Genomic DNA, 24,444 nt, shown 5'->3' with positions numbered 1-24,444 from the left:
CCCTTCTACCGTCTCTCACAGATGCAGGGGTTTGTTTCTCCCCACAACGGTACGTCACTCAGGACCTCACTTCCCACAGCGAAGGACCAGGTGTCTCAAAGCTCCATAAAGACACACCTCACGAAGGGAATGTTTGTGGTCCACGGACTCTATCCACTTCATCTGAACGGGACCACCTGCCTGTGGGGATGGGCCACGTGGACGCAGTGTCTCCCACCAGCGCCAAGCTGAGTGTGTCCCGCTGTAACGGAACTCTCCTCTAGCTCCCTCACAGGCCTGCACTCACTTGTGCAAAACCTCCACTGCAAAGACCGTGAGAATCGGCTGAGTGTCATCTGTAGAATTCACTTTATTTACCAAGTAAGAAAATAACTAAGTAGAACAGGAAGTAAAGAGATAGAAAGAAATCAACATCTTCAAGATTTTTATTCCTACCAAGATGCTTCTGTAATACCAGAAAAAAAGACAATTACCTAAACAAATATTGTAGAAGAGAATTCCTGCTTTCTATTCACTTTACTAAACAAGGATTACTTAGAAGCTGAGAAACAATATAGTACTAAGAGCTATCAGGCAAATAAAATACACAGAATCAACACCACCAGGAGGCCCACTGCAATCACATTTTTGCTCAAGATTTCATCTGAATTTATTCACTCATAAGGTTAACCTCCCAATGAGTAGGCAAGATTGTACAATGCTATTGTGTGCTCCCAGCTGATCTGTTCAGCAACTGAGATACTTCAAAATCAAAATAAAATAAGTGTACTCGCTCATGCTACTACCCCTGTAGCAAACGTAAACAAATAAGAATTTATACAAATGTGAAATTTACTATTTTATATGAGCTCCAAACGTGGAATATTCTGTGCTAGAAAAAGAATTCTTCACAAAGCTTTTTAATATTATAAAAACATCACTGATGAAATGAAAGTGAAGTAACTCAGTCATGTCTGACTCTTTGTGACCACATGGACTGTAGCCCACCAGGCTCCTCCATCCATGGAATTTTCCAGGCAAGAATACTGGAGTGGGTTGCCATTTCCTTATCCAGGGGATCTTCCCAACCCAGGGATTGAACCCAGGTCTCCCACATTGCAGGAAGACACTTTGCTGTCTGAGCCACCAGGGAAATCCACTGATGAAGTGAAATATTGTAAACCAAGACCTTGAAGGAAAATGGCTTGATTTCATACACAGAGTCTGATTTCCCAGCTCTGGGGTCTGGTGCATGCAGGTGACCTCACCGTTTTCCTCACTGTAAAGCAGATGTAACTAACACCTGTATTCCCCTCCCAGGTTGCTTGTGAGGATTTCACCAGGTCACAGATTTAATAACTCAGTGAAAACCCCTGCAGTCTGGATCTCAAGGAAGATCAGCTATTTTACTCTTGAAAACACTCTTGCTTGCTCTAAGCCACCACATTCTCGTATTTTCTTCCTCCTATCTTCTTCCTTCTCAGCTCCCTATGTCTTTGTTTCTTCCCCAACATCAAATGTTGAGAGTTCTCAGATCATCAAGAATTTAGGTGCTCTTTTCACTCTCTTCTTTCCCTCAGGGCTCTAGCCTACTCCCATGATTTTAATTATCATCTGGAGGACAAATCTCAAACACATTTCTAATTCAGATCTGAACACACACCTGCTAAGTCACTGTCCACTTGGATGGCGTGGTGAAACCCTGAGTTCAGTCACTGACTCAAGGCCAAACTCACCATTTCAGCCATTCAAATGTAAATGCTGCCTAAGCCAGTAAGCCGCTGGAAAAAACACGGAACCCTGGGAGTTATCCCTGAAAAGTCCTGTTGCTCCCTTTTCCTACTCTTTTCGTTTTCTGTCTGAAATATACTCTGTTGTCTCCATGGCGCCATCCCCTTCTGAACCCACAGCCACTAACAATTAACTCCCAAACTGGTTTCGCTCAAACAGTACCCCCTCCTCCAGTCCCACTAGAGTGATATTTTAAAGTGCAAGTATAATCGCTCCTATACCTACATTTCTTTACATGATCAGTGAATAAGTAAAACAGAATAAGGAGTAAACACTGTGAAGCACTAATAAAGGTGTGCACATGTCCTCCATCCCCACGGTCCTCTATGTTCCAAACACATTAAAATGTTTTACTCTAAAATGCCACTCTCTCCTTCTTCAAGGCCTTCATTCACATCCACCCTGTTCCCTCTTTGGGAATGTGACAAAGGGCCCTCCCTTCCCCTGCCTGTATCCCCATTCCCAGCTGTTTCTTTCCTATCACTCAGCTCTCAGTTTAACCAATACTTCCTCCAGAAGGCATTGCGTGGTTCTCTGGGCAAGGTCAGTTCCATTAATCACGTTCTCACAAAGCACCGTGCACTTCTGCTCCACAACCCTCAGTGCATTAGTAAACACACAGAAGATAATAACCGACAGCAGAAAAGGGAGCTCGTCTGTCCCGTTTACAGTCGCGCCCCTTAACCTCATCAAACGCCCTAAGTGGGCCACAGAGATACTGACAGACGTTTGCTGAATTAATGAACACACAATGGTTCTGGTTTCGTTCTTGACTTGATAACGGCTCATAATTGGTGGGTAAGTGCACATAAAACTCTAATTCAAGGCAGACTGTGATAGCTTTTCACAGGAAATAAACATAGAGATTACTTGATCCTCTAAGAAAAAAATCAATTCTGGAAGGGAACAGACGTATAAGGAAAGACCCATGTAAAGGAAGGCTTCTTTCTGGTGCAGAGATATGAAACAAGCCATGGAGAGCTAGCAAGACTTCAACAAGTAGGAAATATTCCAAGGAATATTCCAAGGAAATATTCCAATTTCAGACAGAAGGGAGAAGGATAGAAGGAGAAATATTTCTGCAGGAGAATGAAAACACTGCTCAAAGGAGAAAAGGGTTTGTCATTGATTAGAAAACCAAAACAGAGAAAGGATGGGGGGAGTATGACAGATGATGAATTCTGTTTTAGAAACTCAAATTTTAAGTCCTTACTCGATGTTGAGAATGTAGTTAAACATGGAACTAGGAAAGAAGTTGCCAGTAAATTTCAGAAATTATTAGGCTCATAGAAATTTTAATTGATCCATAAGGAATTAAACATTAATGCAGAGGCATGTAAAAATGTCTAAAGTTATCCACAAACACATATTTTTATGAAGAATAAAAAATACAAAAAAATAAAGGCAATTTTATAATTACTGCCTCAATTTTCAACATACATACCTAATTTTTATTTTATATAGGTGTTAGGGATACTTACCATATTTTTGCAATGATTTTACCCTCTTTAAAACTACTAATGTCCTACCATTGTTGGTATGGAAGAAACTCACTTATACTGACTTTTTCTCTTTTCAGTAGGAGAATAGTATCTTTCTTCTGTTTAAAAGAATTCCAGTCTTTGTAATAGGCTCTGTACAAAAATTTTAAATGACGTACAGAATTTTCAAAAGGTCACTCTAATTTCAAAAAGTTAACATCTGAAATTACATCTATTATCTTTAATTATCAAGAGAATATATGAAGAATAATAAAATGTAATACTTACTTTTGCTGCACCTATTTGTTCTTTGCGAAATTTCTCAAGTGGTGCAATTAATACATCATTAGCATTTTGAATCTGAAATTAAAAATACAAATACATTAAATTCTGTATAATTTATGCAAACAATGTTGAAAAAAAGATATGTCCCTTATTCCACTTACTTAAATAAACGGTTTTTTGTTCCCTTTGCTTCTATAAATGAAATAAAAAATACCTCACGCATGTCGTATAGTCTTTTTCTACTTTATAATTAAATTTTCACAAATTATTCCACTTGTGAATAATGTGAAAACAAGTACACATGACGAGATCTTAAATATTTAAACTTCATATTCTAAAATTTAACTACACATCAGACATTAAATTTTAAGATACCTTTAATTATACTGGTTTAATGTAGTCAGTTCAAGCATCATTTGAAAATTGAGCCATATAAAAGCTTTCCATCTTGCCGCTAGAATATTGTAATTGTACAGCTGCAAGATAAAATCAGGCTTATTTTTTCCCTATTTAACTAGATTCCTTACACTTGGGCATTGCCTGCATGTTCTCATAATATTTCCATCCACACTAAAACAGTAACTGATTTTATTTCAACGAACAATGTTTTAGCCCAAAACTCCAAACTGGTTTCACTTAAACTTTCAAACAGATAAATCTTTAAACTGATCTGTACGAATACTGTGAGGGGTTTCAAGCTAGGTCAGGGGCAGTGACTGGATACAGAAGACATATTTCTAAGGGAAGCAACATGCTGGAAGGAAATCTTGATTTTTTAAAAAATCACTTTAAAAAGCATTAACATTAAACACAGGATCTTAAATGTTTTCATGACAAAAAGAAATAATAATGTGGCAAGATGGAGATATTAGCTAATGTCATGATATTAATCATTTTGCAATACATAAATGCATCAAACCAACATATTATACAATTGAAACTTCCATAATGAGAATTATATACCAATAAAGTTGAGGGGGGGAGGGGGAAGGTAGGCCCAGTTAACAAAATTATCATTCATTCTACCACTGTGATAATACTATGACCTATTACAGAGTTAGCAAATGCTAAGATAAAGAGAAAAATCTATTTTTCAAATAAGTCACTATTTTAAAATAGGTTAAAGCAAATATAGAAGCTCCTTATATTCTTCTTACAATTTAAAATGTTTGACATTATATCACAATTTTAAAATTTCAATAAATGGGTTTTACTTTCAATTATTTTCACTAAGGAGAAGGCAATGGCAACCCACTCCAGTGTTCTTGCCTGGAGAATCCCAGGGACGGGGGAGCCTGGTGGGCTGCTGTCTATGGGGTCCCACAGAGTCGGACACGACTGAAGGGACTTAGCAGCAGCAGCAGCATTTTTACTAAACTGGTTATTTTCTAGTAGAGCTTTATTTCTTAAATTCCATAATCTAACACACAAAGACTGTATTAACAAAAATAAAAACTAAATAATGCTTCCCATGATTCTGTCATTTTCCAGTTTGTAGGAAAATGAGATGTCCTCTTGAAAAAAGTACCTAATCCTCCATTGTGAAAACATACAAAGTAGATCAATACTCAAAATCCTTCCCAAGATGTTGAGAGCCACCACAGATACCTCTGACACCCATCACCTACCTCCTATTTGTGAGTTTGGACAGGCATTCATCCAGATACACTGAGCAGGCATTTTACTACAGAGAGATGACTGTAAACAGTAGCAAACTAGCTCACTTTTAATTCTCACTCTCTAAATCCTCTTTGTCCTGGTGAAACTTCAAATATATTGAAACATACACATATATATTTCTCCAGATCTTACAGAGATAATAAATAACAGATTCTGCCTTTAAAGTTCACACAAGGAAAGACAGTGTCATGGACACTTTAGTGTAATTTGGAAAAATAGCAACAATAAAGGCCAACAGTTACTGAATGTCTGCTTTATGCTGGAAACCAGCATGACCTAATATATTTAAAGGTAATGATCTTAAGCAAAGAGATATTTCTCAAGTGGTGAAAACTCAACAATGAGGTTGAATAAGAAGATATACAGCACAACTCTCAAGTACATTATTTAAAATCAAGAATGGCTGACTTTCAACCCAATTCCATAGCTTATGAACTGCTATTTAAACATTCTGATCACCAGCTGTAACACCTAACAACTTGATTTTAAGGATGAAGATAATGAATGCAAAACACTTAGTTCTGTGCCTTACATCCAGAAAGTACTCAAGATTTAGTTTTTAATATCTCCAAATAAACATATATAACAAATATCTGTCTGTAATGATATACCTGATATACTTCTATACCCGAATCTTCTACACTACCCTTTTGGTTGAAGTACCTCTATGTGCACATTCTGAGAAGGTATTTTCCTATGAAAGTCACAAAAGGCAGACGGCCTAGACATTCCCACATTCAATCACCAGGTGCTTACATATGTGCCAAGCACACTACTGAGCTATGTGGGGAAGGGAAAAAATTAAGGCATGGGCTGTATCTTCTAGAAAGCTGATGCCTACTTGTGAAAAGGGGAAAAAAATATTCATTCAACAAGAATTTAATGTCATAAAGTCCTGCTAAAATTTTCAGAATATTTGAGACAAAACTGATCATAGTACGTTGAGAATAGTTACACAATTAACTATGCAGAATTTATCACAAACACATCAGAATTTTGACAAGAGAAAAGATCCATGAGAACTAAATAAGTCAAGGTAGTATTTGGATAGTGGAGGTGAACAGGAAGTGGATATGAACTGGATACACCAAAGAGAAAAAATACCCTAGGAACAGGCATCACCATAAAAAAGGCAAGAGATAGAATTACGCAAATGGCATGTGGGAAGGGGGCAGCAGAGGGACAAATAGAAGCATTTACTGCACATTCATTAACAGTCCACCCCAATTGTGAGTGCACCACCCAAGCTACAGGACTTCAGTTACCTTTTTAAAAATGGAAATGGCACCGTGAATATAAAGTATGTTGAAAAGTTTTGGCACACAGCAGCTTCCATGTATTATTAGCTAATAAAATCATCTAACTGGAGAAAAGTGTGTAATTACTATTAGAAAATTTAACTGCAATAAGGAAAGGATACCCATAATCTAAGCAAAGTAACCCGAACATGGAAATCACTGCTGGTTCCTAAAAAGAGGATTAATGTAAAACCTTGTTCTAGGAAGTAACATGCAGGATACTTTGAGAATGAAGAGATAAGGACAAGACATGCCAGTTGAATGGCTGGGAGAAGAACACAGGTTTGAAAAGACGACTAGGTCAGAGGCCTGCGGCGTTGACAGACGGGGAGCAGGGACCGCAGAGGCGAAGGAATCAAAGGCGACACTAATTTTCAGCCTCAGGCACTGGGATTCTAGCATCACTTTAAGAACTGGGGTAAATGAGGTAGGGAGTGGATCTGGCAGGGAAGAATAATGACAATGAATTTCACTTTGCACCTATTACTTTTGATGCCATGAAAGATTCACAGAAATATCGTAGCAGAGTATCCCACTTCAAAACATGGAACTAGTCAATACGAATGAAATGTTTTTTTATTGGGAAAGACAAGAAAAGAGAGTGGATGGCGGATCCATGTACTAAGATGCTAGCACTCACATTCATATCCAATAGTTTAAATCTCTGCCACAACTATTCTCTGGCTGTTATGTAAATATGGCCTGGGAATAAAACAAAATGTGAGAATATAAACTTGAGCCAAATGTGATAATTAACAACCACTCAGTGGGGCAAGTATTACTTCCTATCTCTAGTTTTTCCATATTTCTTCATCTCTTTCTTTTGTTTTTGGATTTGCTCAATTTTTTTCTTTCTTCCCCCTGCTTTCATTCTATTAATGTGAAACTGAAGGAATAAAAACATAAGTTCCAGAGGTACTAAACAGAAAAAAAAAAGGGGGAAGAAAAACATCCAACAGAGTGGTAGAGATAACAAGAGATATGATTTGTTGAGTGTTTAATGTGTGCCAAGTACTATGCTAAGCCCTTCACAATATCTAGATTAAAGTTGAGTTCATATGAGTAATGAAGTTCAAAATATAACAATCATCTGGAATATATTAAGAATGTGAATGCTGAAGTTAGACCCTGTTCCATTTCGAATCTCAGCACCTAAACTGCTAAGACTCAATGCCTTCATCTTGGTATCTCTCAAGAATTTGATAAAAATCAAAGGAAAAATACACATATTTAAAACATCGCAAGCATAGATTCAGCATATGGCAGGCTTTCAATAAATGTTTGTTTCATCACAGAATTCACAATGTCAACTATTGAGTTCAGAGTCATCCTCAGCAGTCTGAGAATTTCCAAGATGATTTAAAAGGTAATGGAGAAATTGAAATCCAAATAAATTTAACAGAAACATTTTCAGAGTACCCATCTGCAGTGGTAGATAACAGGAACCTACATTTTCCCATAAACCATAATAACATATGTGTGGCTTTACATCTGACATATGATGCTTTTCTTGTATGCAGTCAATGGGCTGCTGTTCACAATATGTGGATCCAAATTCAAGAGATCAAAATGGAAACACCAACACTCAAAGGGTGCAAAGTGGATTTACAACTCAACTGTCTGCTCCTGACTCTCAGCTTTGAACACCCTCCACGGGACGAATGCCTTTTATCCCAACCCACTGGTCAATCACACGGATGAAATTCTCCAGTTCTGATGTAATCCAAGTGTGAAGTAAAGAAGGTATTTAAAATTTAGATGGGCTTAAAAGGGTTACTGTTACAACTGAATAGAAAATAACATACAAAATGCTAAGAAACCATAATTAGAAATCTGAATCCGGGCTACAACACTGGTGACTTTCTCAAGATTTAAAAAGCAACGCAATTGCTTTTTAAATTGCTGGAGAAATGCAATTCTGGCTCACATGGAACTCTTTCTCCTCAAATTTATGCAGGGGGTTTGATAAAACTCCTTACAAAAGGTAATACTAGAGGATGGGGCGGGGGGTAGGGCATGGAACCAAGTCACAGAGTTCAGGAGATTCAAACTTCCATAATATTTCTGGAATGTGTTACTTTGTATGACCTCACTAAGAGGCTTTAGGAAAAATACAAATGCAATTTTAATGCTCTCCCTAGATATTGATAAGATAAATTTTTGAAAAGGTCATATTTCAGTAATTAAGGGTTAACTATTTTATAATTTTTAACCATTATCTACACCTTGGTTTTAAAAAACTTATTTTTGTAAGTACTGGTCCATTTTTAAATTCAAAAATAATCACAGCTATTTCATTTATTTTCCGCATCAGAGAAGCAAATCTAATATTGGGTAATAAGCCTTTACAATACTGCATTTACTGGGTAGACACACTTTGACTGTGGGTGTATTACATTAAACCAGGCAATTCAGCTTCCTGTTGCTTTTTTTTTTTGCTATTTCAAGTGACTCTAATAAACAGCCACAAGGGAGTGCTCATAAATCGCTCAAAAGTAATGGCTAGAAAATGTTTTTATGTGGTTAGAAGAATCATTATCCAAACATGTTTGAGTTTTTTTCTCTCCAAGTACACATGAATTATAATTTTCTACAGACCATGAATTTTCAAAAGCTATCCTGTAGGAATTTTCAATGCTTGTTTTCCACTGCAGAGACCCTTACCATAACTTGTCTGTCCAAGGAAGTGAGTAGTGATGGAATAAAACAAATCTGCAAAGTAATTCTTCTTACACTTTTACTTTCTCTTCCCCTTCGATGTCTTGGTTAAACTTGACTGTTGTTGGTACCAGTCAGAGCTCATCACAAATCAATGATTACAGTATCCCACCAAGATGTAAGATAATTCTCTACCTCTAAAAGCTCTGAAAGACTCCAGGTTTTGAAGAGATTGTGGCTTCCCTGGTGGCGCAGATGAAGAATCTGCCTGCCATGCAGAAGACCTGGGTTCAGTCCCTGGGTTGGGAAGATCCCCTGGAGAAGGAAATGGCAACCCACTCCAGTATTCTTACCTAAAGAATTCCATGGACAGAGGAGCCTTGCAGGCTATGGTCCATGGAGTCGCAAAGAATGGGACACGACTGAACGACTAATACTTTTGAAGAGATTTAATGATTTTCTGCAGTGCTATCAAAGCAACTGTTTCAGAAGGCTACAAAGAACAAGCTATTTATAGAAATAAAACATGGATGATGTAGCTCACTGCAGAAACAATTTCCTGCTGAGATGGCTATTATAATCAATCCACACAAAGTTAAAATATCACAAAGGTATATATACTGAGTAGACTGAACACAATCAATATGGAAGACACCTATGAACAGGCTGAGGTAAGACTGGCTCATGTTCTCACTGGTATTTATAACTGGGGAAGTCAGAGCAGAGTCCTTCAGATTACAAGCAAGTATCTCTTCGCTGCCTGTTCCAACCCCCTGTCCTATTCCCGCCCCCCTTTTGGATAAAGCTACGGCATGTGGTCTTGGGATAGCCTGAGTTTCACTCCTAGATACTGGTTAAGTTAGCTCTCCACAACCTCACAAGAGGCATTCCTTTAAGTCAGTAAACCCACAGTTTTTCTAGTTGTCACGTGCATGCATGCTCAGTTACGCTTTGCGACCCAATGGACTGTAGCCCACCAGGCTCCTCTGTCCATGGGATTTTCTGAGCAAGCATACTGGAGCGGGTTTGCCTTTTCCTTCTCCAGGGGATATTCCAGACCTAGGGATCGAACCCACGTCTCCTGCGTCTCCTGCATTGGCAGACAGGTTCTTTACCACTGCACCACCTGGGAAGCCTTGAGCGTTTCTAAACTAGAACTCAAAACCCAAATCTCACAGAAAGTGTGGAGGACGGACATATGAACAAGACCTTCATATAATAAGTAATATGAAGTAAACACTAAATGTATTTTACTTTCTATCCTTTAATGTGAATAGCAACGTACTCTGAAAAACCATGCCTTCATCTTTTGAAAACATGGAAGGTTATCTGGCTACCGCAATAATCCATTAAACTTCTACTTGAATGTCACTTATTACTTCAATATTGGATGTTTTGATTCTACTTATTAAGTCAGCGTTCTATGATGAATCCTACTTCATTGGATTTCATCTATTTAGATCCAACTCACTTACATTTAATATTAGTTTCACCTTTACTTCTACCAGTAATAATACTTATAGGAATATATTTAGAAAAAGAGGTCTAAGTTTTTGGAGAATGATGCTATAGTAATCCCATTTTTTATTTCAGAAGTTAAGTAGACGTATACTCTCTAGGGAAGTACATGGGTTTGTATTTAATTCTTGAATTATCCCATGAAAACTGTGTGATTTTGGTCAAATTATTCAAACACTCCATGTCTGTTTCCTTTCTGTAAGTATGAAAATATGCCTTTATCTCATAGCCTGTTTACAAAAATTTTTACATTTTATATATAATGATCATAAGAGTCTATTAATACAAAGTTGTACTTGCTTCTTAACTAAATTCATCCTTTTTGAGTAGGTTAACTGTAAAACAATAATATATTTTTTTAAATGACTTAGGAATTTGCTACTGGAGTTTCATATATTAATAAAAGAGTGAAATCTTACCAGCAGGTATTGGATGCCAAGACTTCTTAAATGGAACATGGTGGCTAGTAGGCTAAATGGCAACTTCTCTGCTTCTACAGCTTATGACTGTCCTGAATATAACTCAAAGTAAAGTTAGCTATTTTTTAATAAAAAACCATCTATACTCATAAGACAAGGGAGCAGAAAAGCATTCATCCAAGAAGAAATTGGCCATTTTTATAGCATAGCTGAGAAAGTGGAAGGGAGGGGTAAACTGCAAAATTTCATACAATCCACTGTGATCTAATAGTGTCATAACTCTAGGTTGTACCAAATGAAATTCTCTGAATATTGATTTATCTGGACTAGAAAGGTAAGTTATTTTTCTTAGATTTTTTGTTGCTCTTAAACTACTTTTGCTTTATTCTTTCTTATCCAGCAATCTCTAACGGTAGATTGAACCAAAGATACTTTTAAAGTTTTCAAGCATTGTAGAAAACATCTGTAAACAACAGGTCTAACCATAACATATGCCTCCTCACAAACTTGTGTCTACTTATTGCCATCCTAATTACCACATTTATAACTATCATGCGAAAGTCACTAAGTCGTGTCTGACTCTTTGTAACTCCATGGACTATACACTCCATGGGATTCTCCAGGCCAGAATACTGGAGTGGGTTAGCCTTTCCCTTCTCCAGGGGATCTTCCTGACCCAGGAATTAAACTGTTGTCTCCTGCACTGCAGGCGGATTCTTTACCAACTGAGCTATCAGGGAAGCCTATAATGGAGGCTTAAAAAAACAGCAGAAAAGGTCAAACTATATTTCAACTTTAAATAACAGATATATGAAGAATACAATTAAGACTGACATCTTAAAAATTACTTAAAACAATTACTCCAAACATCTTGCACATATGTTCATTGTAACAAATACTTTCCTTTTGATTTTGACCAAAAAGTATGCACTTAGGAAAACACTCCTATAGAATATATGACCACATTACCTCAAAGGTCATACAAGGAAAATGTTGAGGTTAAACCTATCTTTTAGAACACAGTCTCCAAATAATGCAAGAAATACTGTCACCTCAGTTGTTACAAGGTGTTAAATAACTGCTCTGCACTCCCCACTAGGTGAAAACATTATGCACAGAAACTGGTGGAGTTACTTCTGCAGTCCTGTACCTTTGCACATTCTCAGGAAACCCCATCATCCCCTCAATTTGTGTATCTCCAGTGGCATTGGTATTAAATTTCTATGATGCCCTCATGTTTCTCAACCCTGTAAGAGATGACCAAAGATTTTCCTGTAACACAGTTTTCCTGTGTATATCAGTGTCCTCCTGCTAATGGAGACATACCTCTCCCCCTCTCCCCTACTTTAAAAATCAGTAACCCTGTATATCCCGAGCTGCACCAATTATAGCCACAAGGAAGATTTTTTTTCCCCCAGGTTTTATCCCAGAGTTTAGAGGAGTCAAATTGGCTTCAAGTGAGGGGTCAGGGGGAAGGAGCCTGAACAAATTGATAGTTTATGTAACTCCATGTTTATCACCTCCTCCTCTTTTAATGCTACTTCTTGCTAATTTTCCTCTACCCTTCTAGGTAGTCACTAGGAAAAACATCTTTCGAGAGAGAAATTAGAATCATGTGTTTTTTTTAAAGGCGTGTTTGTGAATTCAAGGAAAATTCCAATAGAAGTTTATAAAAATTTATAAAAGAAATGAAAATTCATTAAACAAAGTCAGTTAATTTATGACAGTTATATTTTAGTAGCTGGATCTTAATGTATTTTAATCATGATTGCTCCATATTTATGTAATGGCAGACTGTCAGAGCCTCAAGAAAGATTTAAGATATCCCAATGTATATGCAATTCCTTAAATTTCTTATTGCAGCTTTTGCGATCACAGGAGGGTTAGAAGAGAAGAGAAGGCCAGGACAGAGGACAGAGGGAGGAAGGAGTTTTTCTCTGGACAGAGATTCATCTAAACAAAGTTGAGACTGACCTAACCAAAACAAGTAGCAACTGAGCAAGCGCAGGAAGGTGGGCGGCGGGTTGAGTGCTGTGCTGGGCGGGGGTGCTGGGAAGGCTCACAGTGGCTCCCGGGGACCACTATGAGGCATCTCTTCCCAGCCTACATTCAGCAACTTGAGCCAAATTCAGCTGAGGTAGATTTCTACACCTCGGAAATAGGCCAGCATTACACACCAGGGTTTATACACACGTGCACACACAGTGCTCCCCAAGAGCTTACAGTTTACTTTTTAACCACACCTCACTGCTTCAGAGCTAACCATGTGATGGGAAGGCACTAATACTAAACCATAAACAGCGGTAAAGAACGCTAACTATACAAGAGTCCTTTCATCTAGTTATTAAAGCATCCCTTTAAAACATGTACCTGTGGGCTTAAAACAGTACCAACTTAGTATGTCTTTCTCAGCACCTAAAAGTTTGAACTCAGTTGTACTTCCCTACACTTAAACTTACTTTTACACAAAACAAGGATTTTGTATTTCCTGGCTTCCATAGTGACAGGAAGTTTCTGTAGTGCTGATTTAATCGATTTTGAAGCTAAACCTGGACACTGCAGGCTGATCACAAGATGCTGGCTCTAAACATCTCTTGCCAGGAAGAACGACAGCACTCATGCTGCAGGTTATTCATACATCTACCTTCCAGCCCTGTAAAGGTAGAGATAATGTCTTACTGATTTTTGAATAGTAATTGCCTAGCAAAGTGCTTTTGCCATAGGGGAAATTCAACACACTACTGCTAAATTAGTAAAGTTATTTACAGTAGCCATAATTGGTGCCTGCATGAATTACTGTAACAAACACTGTTCCTCATATTACTGTGGATGACAACCTACCTATAGGAAACTAAGTATTTCTGAAAATAAGAAAAGTATTTTATAAAATATACTTTTGATATATGCTATATAACATAGGTAGCAATCTATAATGATACAGGTAGCAATCTGAAACTAAGCTAATCAATATTATCTTTAGAAAAAAATTCAGTCACACACAAAAAAACAAATAACCATTACTTTACAATGACTTCTACTACATTCACACAAAGGTCTTCACTTATAAATCAGTTTTGCAAAAAAATAAAGCAATATTATGCTTCAAGTCAAAATGCCACAGAGGGAAGATTATTATCACACAAACTGCCATAGTGGGTTAAAATGGAAAGAGCAGTAACTCCCTGAAATAAGATATGCACACCACCATCCAAATTCTTTCTGCTTCGCCATCCTTAAGGCTGGCTACACTGTTGTGATGAACTGAAAACTTGAGAAGGAAAATCACACGGCTCTGTAAGACCTTAGCTGGAAACCAGAACAGGGATTTGAGCAGGGGAGTTACATACAGAACACAGGCTGAAAGCATGGAGGAGGAAAGCAAGCCAGTCAGAGCCATCAGACAAAGGCTGGGAAATGCATTCTACATATACATGTACATAGTTCAGTAACAGAACCATCGGACAAAGGCTGGGAAAATGCATTCTACAGTACACACGTACAGTAGTTCCGTAACTGAACCATCGGACAAAGGCTGGGAAAATGCATTCTACATATACATGTACGTAGTTCAGTAACAGAACCATCAGACAAAGGCTGGGGAAATGCATTCTGCAGTACACACATACAGTAGTTCATTAACAGAACCATTGGACAAAGGCTGGGAAAATGCATTCTACTTATACATGTACGTAGTTCAGTAACAGAACCATCAGACAAAGGCTGGGAAAATGCATTCTACAGTACACACGTACAGTAGTTCATTAACAGAACCATTGGACAAAGGCTGGGAAAATGCAGTCTACATATACATGTACGTAGTTCAGTAACAGAACCATCAGACAAAGGCTGGGAAAACGCATTCTACAGTACACACATACAGTAGTTCCGTAACTGAACCATCGGACAAAGGCTGGGAAAATGCATTCTACTTATACATGTACGTAGTTCAGTAACACTGACTCTGGGCCCAGGGGGTTCTCCTTCAGTCCTCACAATAGCTCCCTAAAGAAAGTACTATTATTATTCCCATTTTGTAGTTAAGGAAACTGAGATCCAGAGAGACTAAGTAACTCAAGTAAAGTCACAAATAGCTGGTATGTGGCAGGACCACACCATGAACCCAAGTAGTCTAACTATATATACCACATTGCACACTCTCAGACAATAAGAATACACTGCATGACCAAAAATAAGTCTTGCCCCCAAACAAAGTTATATGAAATATGAGAAGGCTATCACTAAACAAAGGAAAACCTGAAAAAAGGACTATAGTATTACAGCAATAAGATGATTATTTTCCTGTTTACTAATTTATAAATGCTGAAATGTACATACATTATTTTCTCTATTCATATCTTTTTTGGAAAATGAAACATGCTTTCTATTGCATCCCCAAACAATTTCATTGTTGCGCTGATGTCATATTTAACTGTGTGTGATAAAAGGTCAAGCTAAGTTGAATAATAAAGATTTTCTTGGCTCTTGAAATGCTAAGTTATAATAATGTAATCGTGAGATAAGAATCAGCATAGACACAGGGAAGATTAGGAAGAGATTATTGCAATTTTTATCTTAAAATAGGAGCATTTCTCCCACATAATTCTACCTAACTAAAGTTTAGGAAATGAGAAAAAAGGAGTATTCATTCAGAAACATAACCACAATAGTACTGCCTCTTCCTAGTTCACTTTCACTGGTACAACACGTACTTGGGATGTTTATGTCACATACTATCTTGATATAAATAAATACAGGAAACATTGTAACTGGGACTTGTACAGTTCAGGAAAAAAAAAAAAAACAGCACCAGAAGCTCATACACACCCAGAGTATCTTTCCTATAAACTACCACTGTAGCAACTGCTTGTATGTGAATATTTTAAGGATCTCTGGGGGCTGGGGGAAGAGAAGATAATCTTTTGAAATAAATAATTCCTTAATTGAATAAACCAACAAACTGAATCACGGTGTTGTTAAAAATAAAACCGGGAAAAAAAATGGATTAAAAGAGAAACCTTCAGAGCTTTAATACAAAATTACAGAAGTCCATGAGTACCCAAAAGTTATCTAAGTCCTACAATTTAGCAAGCAAGAGATATGATTTATTTTGCAAACATTTTCTTTTAAACTTTCCCAGGCATCTGAGCACAGGCTCTTAGTCATAGCTAAGAATTACTTCTCAAATAAGTTCCATATGTTATAACTCTCGTTCCTGGTCTTTTCCAAAGCCAGATCTGGTCATAAACTATGAGCTAGTTTACCACACTGTACAGCTGTCAAAAACTTTTCTTACCCAATGAAGCAAAGAACCTCACTCAGCCTTTTCTGTGAGGTCTTATATCATGTGAAATATGAGGGATATGTCAATACTAGAGAAATTCTTCTTTACAACACACGACAAACATAAAAAAAAAAAAATAAGTTTTTCCTTATCTGTGAAAAGGAAGTCCCAATAGAAAATACAATCATTTAATAAATCATTAACATCTGACCTCTTTGGGGTTTACCCTCAGGCTATGGCCTGAATTATATTCAGTTCATATAACTGGGTAAAAGGATGTTAAGATTCTTTTCCAGAAAATCAAGCTTGGAATTACTTTCCTTACTGACAGCAGGAGACAGCCTGAGACCTGCAGATTCTAGAGCATTCAAGATGTCACATAGAACCTGATACAACACAAAGCAGTAATGCTGTTAGGAGACACCTGAAAAGACACGGGAAAAAAAATCTCTTGCTTCTCTCGTCTTCTGCTCCCTCTTTAAAAAATTAAGAGAGTATATTTAGTGGAGAACAAAAGTTTGCACCCACCCCAGATGCCTAGTTTTGACAAACAAGAAGACAGATGCTGCTTGTAAAATCTTACTTATCTCAATATAACCCATGTCTCCAAACCAGAGCCCTATGAAACAAGCTCCGTGACTGTGACTGCAGACAGTTGCATCCTGTTTGTAACTTTCCAGTTTTAGTAATTCCTAACACAGTTTAGTGTATGACTAGAGTCAAGGCATACTTTAATGATTCAAAAAATTAATGAACCTGAAAGTGCTGGATGAGAAAATGCATTGTCAGATAATTTAGGAATATGATAAAGCTGAACGTTACAACCATCAGGAGAAAAACAGCTTTGCATATGCCAACATAAAGACACAAAGCTAATGAACTCAGTACCTGAAAACTCTACCCCATCCCTGCTAAGCCTACCATCATGAGATCATCTTGGTATATCTTCAGGAACTCTACCCCATCCCTGCTAAGCCTACCATCATGAGATCATCTTGGTATATCTTCAGGTCATCTTCAAAGGCCTTTTCACCTCATCAGCTTTCAAGAATGCCCTTGCAGAGTAAAGGGAGCAGACAGACTCAACTAACTCACCTTTGCTCACATTGCGAGATAAAACCACACCCTATCCATGGGTGACCTGGTGTAGCTTCACGCCTCAAACATTACAAGAAGAAAGAAAGTGAAATTGAAGTCGCTCAGTCATGTCTGACTCCTAGCGACCCCATGGACTGCAGCCTACCAGGCTCCTCCATCCATGGGATTTTCCAGGCAAGAGTACTGGAGTGGGCTTCCATTTCCTTCTCCAGGAGATCTTCCCGACCCAGGGATTGAACCCAGGTCTCCTGCATTGCAGGCAGACACTTTACCATCTCAGCCACCTGGGAAGCCCATGACTTATAAATCTTTTCTGCAGCTCAGACATTTCTGCTAAATGCCCTCTCTGTAAACCAAGTGTCTGCCCCATTCCCATAGGCACCTCAAAACACACCCTCAAGACAGGGTCCAGTCTACACCACTCTCCGTTTGTCTCCTCTCAGAGAAGGGCACCAAATTCACCCTGCTGCCCCATGACCCCAGCCTGCAGCCTCCTCACCTTCCACATCCAATCCACGGTCTCCACGGCCTCAGCAAGCATCCCATCACCTCTTTCCAAGATGACAGCAACATCTACCTTACACATCTCTCAGCCCCGGTACTGAAATCCTCTCATATTTAATTTCCCACACAACTGTCAGAATGGTCTCTACAAATTAAAAGACGAGTATGTTAATTTCCAGCTTGTATCATCTCTCCACAACCTTCAATATGAAAGACCTTTCTTTAGCATACCATCCCAAGTTCTTTAAGGAAAGGGCCCCTGCCAAGCTGCTAATGACCTTGTCCGCTGTGACTCTCCCACAGGAAGTCTCCTCTTTACCACAGCATGACTTCCAAGCCTAGATCACGCTGTGACCTCTTCCAAACTTATCTTTCCCCAGTTTACCCATTCCATTCTCTTATCTAAATGTCTCTCATGTATCCTGTAAACCTCAGCCCAAGTGCCACCTGCTAGGTAAGCTTTCCCTAATATTCCCAAGTGTAAGGTGTCTTGTTTTGTTTTACTGAAGTATAGTTGATTTATAATGTTGTGGTGGTTTCAAGTGTACAGCACAGTGATTCAATTAGACCCACACATACACACACATTCTTTTTCACATTCTTTCCCCTTTCAGGTTATTACAAAACATTGAGTTAGTTCCCTATGCTATAGAGTAGATCCTTGTTGGTTATCTATTTTATATGTATGAGTGTGTATGTGTTAATCCCAAGCTCCTAATTTACCCCACCTTTTCCATTTTGGTAACCACAAGTTTGTTTGCTAAGTCTGTGGGTCTATTTCTGTTTTGTAATAAGTTTGCTTGGATTATTGTTTAGATTCCACATATAAGTAATATTATATGGGATTAGTCTGTGTCTGGCTTACTTCACTTGGTGTGATAATCTCTAGGTCCATCCATGTTGCGGCAAATGGTATTATTTCATTCTTTTTGAGGGCTGAATAACATTCCACTGTGGACTTTAAGGACCTTCTTCCAACTCCTGGAGGACTGTGATCCTACACTGTCTCACCAGATCACAGAACACTGCAGGCCACCCTGGGCCAGTCTGTCTTCTCCGCCAAATTATGAGTATTTCTGAGAAAACGCCTGTGCCTCCAGCTTTCACTTGTGTATCCTCCACATCCTAGAGTAGCATCTGAGGCATACTGTCACAGGCCAAAAAACATTTCCTGGTACAAGCTCATTGGCTGCAAGCAGGGATAGGGGAGCAGGTGGGGAAAGGGAGTGGAAGTTAGCAAATAAAAAATGCCAAGATCAAACTGAAGTAATATGAACAACCCTGGACTATGTGTTCACACAAACTGTTATTTTCCTATTTATAGACTAGTTTTGATCTGAAATAATAATTTATGCACTCTTATACTAGTTGAATGTGAACTAGTGACACTAATGAAGAAGCAGAAAATGGAAGTAAATGGAAATCAATATTGAAGACCCCCCACCCTTGTCTCTTTTGGGAGAAGGAGGATTTTAACAGCTATGAAGGTAGACCACCTTCTACTTGGACTGCAAGGAGATCAAATCAGTCAATCCTAAAGGAAATCAATTCTGAATATTCATTGGAAGGACTGATGCTGAGGTTGAAGCTCCAATACTTTGGCCACCTGATGGGACAAGCCAACTCATTAGAAAAGACTCTGATGCTGGGAAGGGCTTCCCTTGTGGCTCAGATAGTAAAGAATCCACCTGCAATGTGGGTGACCTGGGTTAGAAACGTGGGTTGGGAAGATCCCCTGGAGATGGGAAAGGCTACCCACTCCAGTATCTGGCCTGGAGAATTCCACGGACTGTACAGTCCATGGGGTTGCAGAGTCAGCCATGACTGAACGACTTTCACTTTACTGATGCTCAGAAAGATTGAAGGCAGGAGGAGAAGGGGATGACAGAAGATGAGATGGTTGGATGGCATCACCGACTCAGTGGACGTGAGTTTGAGTAAACTCCAGGAGATGGAGAAGGACAGGGAAGCCTGGAGTGCTGCAGTCGATAGCGTCACAAAGAGTTGGACACGACTGAGCGATTGAACAGCAATGATTTTCTACTTGGGCACACCAGGTTATAGATTTTCACTATATATACAAACAAAATTTAATTACAATGATAAATTTTCATTTCTACTTTTAAAGGTGAATGGATAAAATTAACTTCTGTAATTTATCCTGATTCTTTATATACTCTAGTTACCATTTGGAAAGAAATCTTGAATAAGACTTCTGGGGATACGGGAGGGAGAGCAGGCAAGTTGAATGCTCTTTGGCAAACCAAGCTCTCCTTAAATGTTTATTAGGGATGAATAAGCAATGCCTTCTGTCTTATCGCTGGAAGATGCCTTGCTATCCTGTGCCAAAACTTCAATTAGGCTTATAAACACCCTTGAAAGAATGAGGAATGAAACACAGAGGTTCTTGTGGACTTTGAACTTACCAGCCAGGGAGCATACTATCTACATTAAGAAGGCACTAAATTACATTACTGTGTTACTGTTAGAGCATTTGTTGAGGACAAAAGGCAAAAAATAAGAGCAAGCTTACGTCAAGTTGTGAAGTGGGTAAAACTTGTTTTCAGAAACTTGCATCTCTTCAGTTGCCACCACAGAGGCTTTATTTGGCCTTTATTCCAGCGTGTTTATTCAGACCAGGCACCACCATACCCTTTCTCTCACTGGAGCCCCTCACCAAAGATTACACCTCCCAGGGAACCTAAGTTCTAAATATTTCCAACCATTACCACACTCACTGGCCCATCAATAACGTCTTATTACTTCTCTGGCTTCTTTCATTAAGACTTTTCTCCATGCTTCCTAACAACCAGTAAATCTTGCTCACTGACAAGTGCTAATCTCTGTGTGTCTGAAAGCCATCGGCCCTTGGGAAGTCTCAGGCAGTATGACAACCCAGGGGCGGGGATCAGTGCCACGCAAGGTCCACTGAGAACTGGGCTTAGGAAAAAACAGTTGCCAGCTATATCTACATGTGGGGCAGAATGTGAATAGCTTCTTGTCTGAAATAACGGCAACTTAACTGCAGGCTAGGCTCATTTCAAGATAGCATGGTAACAATGCGTTTCCTTCTCGGCTCAGATATATATAGAAGATAGTGAATATAGGATTAATAGGCCATTCCAATGATGTTTATTGTCCACCTAGAAGCAACACATAAATTATTCTTCATAACTTTGCAAGTGAGAACTTAAAATTAACCACAAATGAATTGCTTGTAAACCAAACCTAGAAGTTTCTGATAATTTAGTTTAAAATACAATCACTACTTCCCTGGTGGTCCATTGTTAACAATCTGCCTCCCAATGTAGGGGACGTGGGTTTGATCCCTGGTGAAGGAACTAAGACCCCACAGGCCACAGAGCAGGGAGTCCACACACCCCAAGTAGAGAGCCCGTGTGCCACAACTAGGGAGAAGCCTGTACACCGCAGCAAAGATCCCACGTGCTACAGCTGACGCTTGAGGCAGCCAGAGATATTAAATAAATATAAACCAATAAATAAATAAAATACTTCAATCATTAGGCTGTAATTCATGACTTAATTCTTGAGCTTAAATGGTTTTCAGGCAAATATTTACTATGGAATACAAAGGCCCTGCTCTCATGGCACTATTATAATTCAGAAAGACAGGCAAATTAAACAAAAATAAATAAATAAGATAATATCAGATAATGATAGCCATTGTGAAGAAAATGCAAAAGTTGATGTAACAAAAAATTATGGCAGCAGAGATATGAACTTGAGTGGTAAGCAAAAGGCTCAGTAAAGAGGTACCTCGGGGACTAAGGCATGAGTTATAATAACTCCTCACTCTCTATAATTTCCACTCAAAGATGTGGAGGAAGACTCCAGGCAGCTAGAACAGCAAGGGCAAGCATCCTAAAACAGAAGTATGCTGGACATGTTGATGGAAGGAGAAGACCAGAACAATTAAAGCAAGGGGAAGGCAACAGAGAATGGCCTAAGATGAAAGCAGAGTCCAGAACATGCAAGGCCTTGAAAATCACAGTATGAAATTTTTATCGCATCCCAGAGGATGAGATGGCTGGATGGCATCACTGGCTCAATGGACATGAGTTTGAGTAAACTCTGCGAGTTGGTGATGGACAGGGAGGCCTGGCTTGCTGCAGTCCATAGCGTTGCAAAGATTCAGACATGACTGAGTCACTGAACTGAACTGATACTAGCTATCACAGAAATACAGATTGGGATTAAATGACAAAGGAATACAAATTATCTTCAAAATAGAATTCCCATTTGTACTATTACATGCATTACTATTGATGAAAGTATTGAACCTGAGGTTTTTAAAGCTACTCTCACTGCAAAGAAGAGTGATCTCCACTGAGAGTTGAAGGGAAGTTCTGCCCCTAAGTTGAACTCAACTCCTGTACAAACCAAAAAGCAAAAACAACAAAAAGAGCTATGGAAAAACCCTTTGGTATTAACTGCCAAGAACTTCCCATCAGATAAACCCAAATACTCTTAGCTTTTCTCTATGGCTACACAGATAAGGTTAAAACAACTGCTTCCTAGGGTGAAAGAAAGGGAGTTTTTGTATCTGAATTAACTTGAGTGGTGACCTCCATTTATCACATTCAATGTCATCTAATTATAAAGTACGTGTCTACATACACAAAAGTGTATAGCCTTGATTTGCCAAGAGACTATATTTCATGGTGTATCTACAAGTTGAATCTACTTTCCATATGTCAAGGTTAAAGTAAACTGAAAACAATCTAGAGCTAGGGGCAGCCCTGAGATGATCACATCCCCTATCGTCCCATTCAAAAGGAGATTTAAGCCCAAAGAGGTGAAACTGTACCCATGCTGAATAGCAAATTCAAGACTAACATTGTGCCTTTTACCCACTGAACTCAAGCGAACTCAAGTCTGTCCTCACTCAGTGATCACTTACTAACATTTTAATACAAACTTAAGGACAACTTTAAACACTCTTCCACATTATCAAGAAGCAATTAGGTACCTCATCAGAGAAAGACAGCTTTACACAAAAATACAAGAATTCTAAAACATGAATGCTTTTACGCTATCTCTCCTTTTTTCTTTCTTTTATTAAACCATTCCAACTGGTAGCATAAAAGCAAGAGAAAGAGAAAAAAGAGGGAGAAAGAGAGAGAGAAAGAAAGAGAAGCAAAGAGAAGGTGAGGTTATATTTTCTCTTTTTGACATGTTCTAAAACCAACATATTTAGTCAAAAAAGTTTTAAGAAATCAGCGTTAAATATTAAATGCTTAGTATTGCTATTAGCATTATAAAGATAGATAATTCCAATGTACATAGCTTATTTATTGAATATCAAAGGCCTTTAGTTATTTGTGTTCAAAAGTGGGAAGTCATGAGCAGTTTCTTGAGCCACTCATAGGAGGAAATGCTCAAGGGATGGACGAACATTTTCAAACTCAGTCTCTCCTTTGAAAATTACTGCCCTAGAAAGACACTGTTAATGACAGAAGTGTGACAGGGGCCTCCGATGAGCTGAAACAAAGAACAAAGAGCAAGTGCTGTGTGACTTAACTATTTTAAGAGATTGTGGACTGTATGTTTAAAGCACACATTCAATATATGCTTTTAGAAGTTCTTTCCTCCTTTCTAATATTATTACTTCATAACAATGTAAAATTTAAAGGCTAGTTCATAGTTTTTACTTCTCATTTAACCTACAATCCACAAAGTAAAAACCAAGGGTCATGTCGCACACCTAGAGTTGACAGGATGCTCCGACACCGTAATGTCTTTTTAGGCGAGATCTGAGCAATCATTCCAGCTCTTAGTTTGCTTCTTACATCTTAAGAATCATCAATTATTTGACATAAAACTGAACACACTGCCTGATTATCAGTTTCTATGGCAGTGGTTCACATGGTATCAATTCTGTCTTTGGGAGATGGTACTTCTGCTCTGTGCCATCTCAGGACTTTATTCCAAATATTCTCAAGCTACTCCTTTCCATTTTCTTTATAATAAATCCTGTTAAGAGTATTTCTGGTTAGTGGAGCAGTGGAAGTTATAGTATAATATATTTATCCCAATTAACCAGGGAATGACAACTTTAAAACTGCCATGTTCAAACACATTCACATTCATCTTTTTGACTACAGAGAAAGTTCAGGTTTTAAGAAAAAGGAGCTTTGTCTCCAATTAATGATTTATCTGAATGACCATAAAATACCAATGAAATAAATTTAGGATTTTCAGATACTGTCATATCTCAGGAACACAAGTGTTGTAAGTAATAATAATGGCTCCGTAAGAATTGAACCCATACTTGCTTACCACACCTTGCTAGATGCTAAGAGATTATCATGATGCTAAGGTTATATCATGATATAGTTGTTTTCTATAGATGATATGTAGGCTGTATGCTAGAGCTTATACTACATGGAAGTAGAATGTAACGCATGTCCTAAACAGGTTATAATTTCACT

The 24,444-nt window shown here is 38.3% G+C and overlaps 1 protein-coding gene across 3 annotated transcripts in view; it reads right to left on the bottom strand.

The window, feature by feature from the left end:
* The window catches only part of ARHGAP42 (Rho GTPase activating protein 42), a 315,416-nt gene that overhangs the window by 133,078 nt on the left and 157,894 nt on the right, over positions 1-24,444 (bottom strand). For 2 of the 3 annotated variants that reach the window (XM_020868796.2, XM_070473665.1), the window contains one exon: positions 3,540-3,611. In XM_020868796.2, coding sequence (XP_020724455.1) covers positions 3,540-3,611 — 72 coding nt within the window. Of the gene's footprint in view, positions 1-3,539; positions 3,612-17,987; positions 18,090-24,444 lie in introns of those variants that run through there. The other variant, XM_070473664.1, reaches the window with a different exon arrangement.

The sequence above is a fragment of the Odocoileus virginianus genome, chromosome 10, assembly GCF_023699985.2.
Source record: "Odocoileus virginianus isolate 20LAN1187 ecotype Illinois chromosome 10, Ovbor_1.2, whole genome shotgun sequence".
Taxonomy (NCBI): Eukaryota; Metazoa; Chordata; class Mammalia; order Artiodactyla; family Cervidae; genus Odocoileus; species Odocoileus virginianus.
This window is presented reverse-complemented; position numbering and strand designations above follow the sequence as displayed.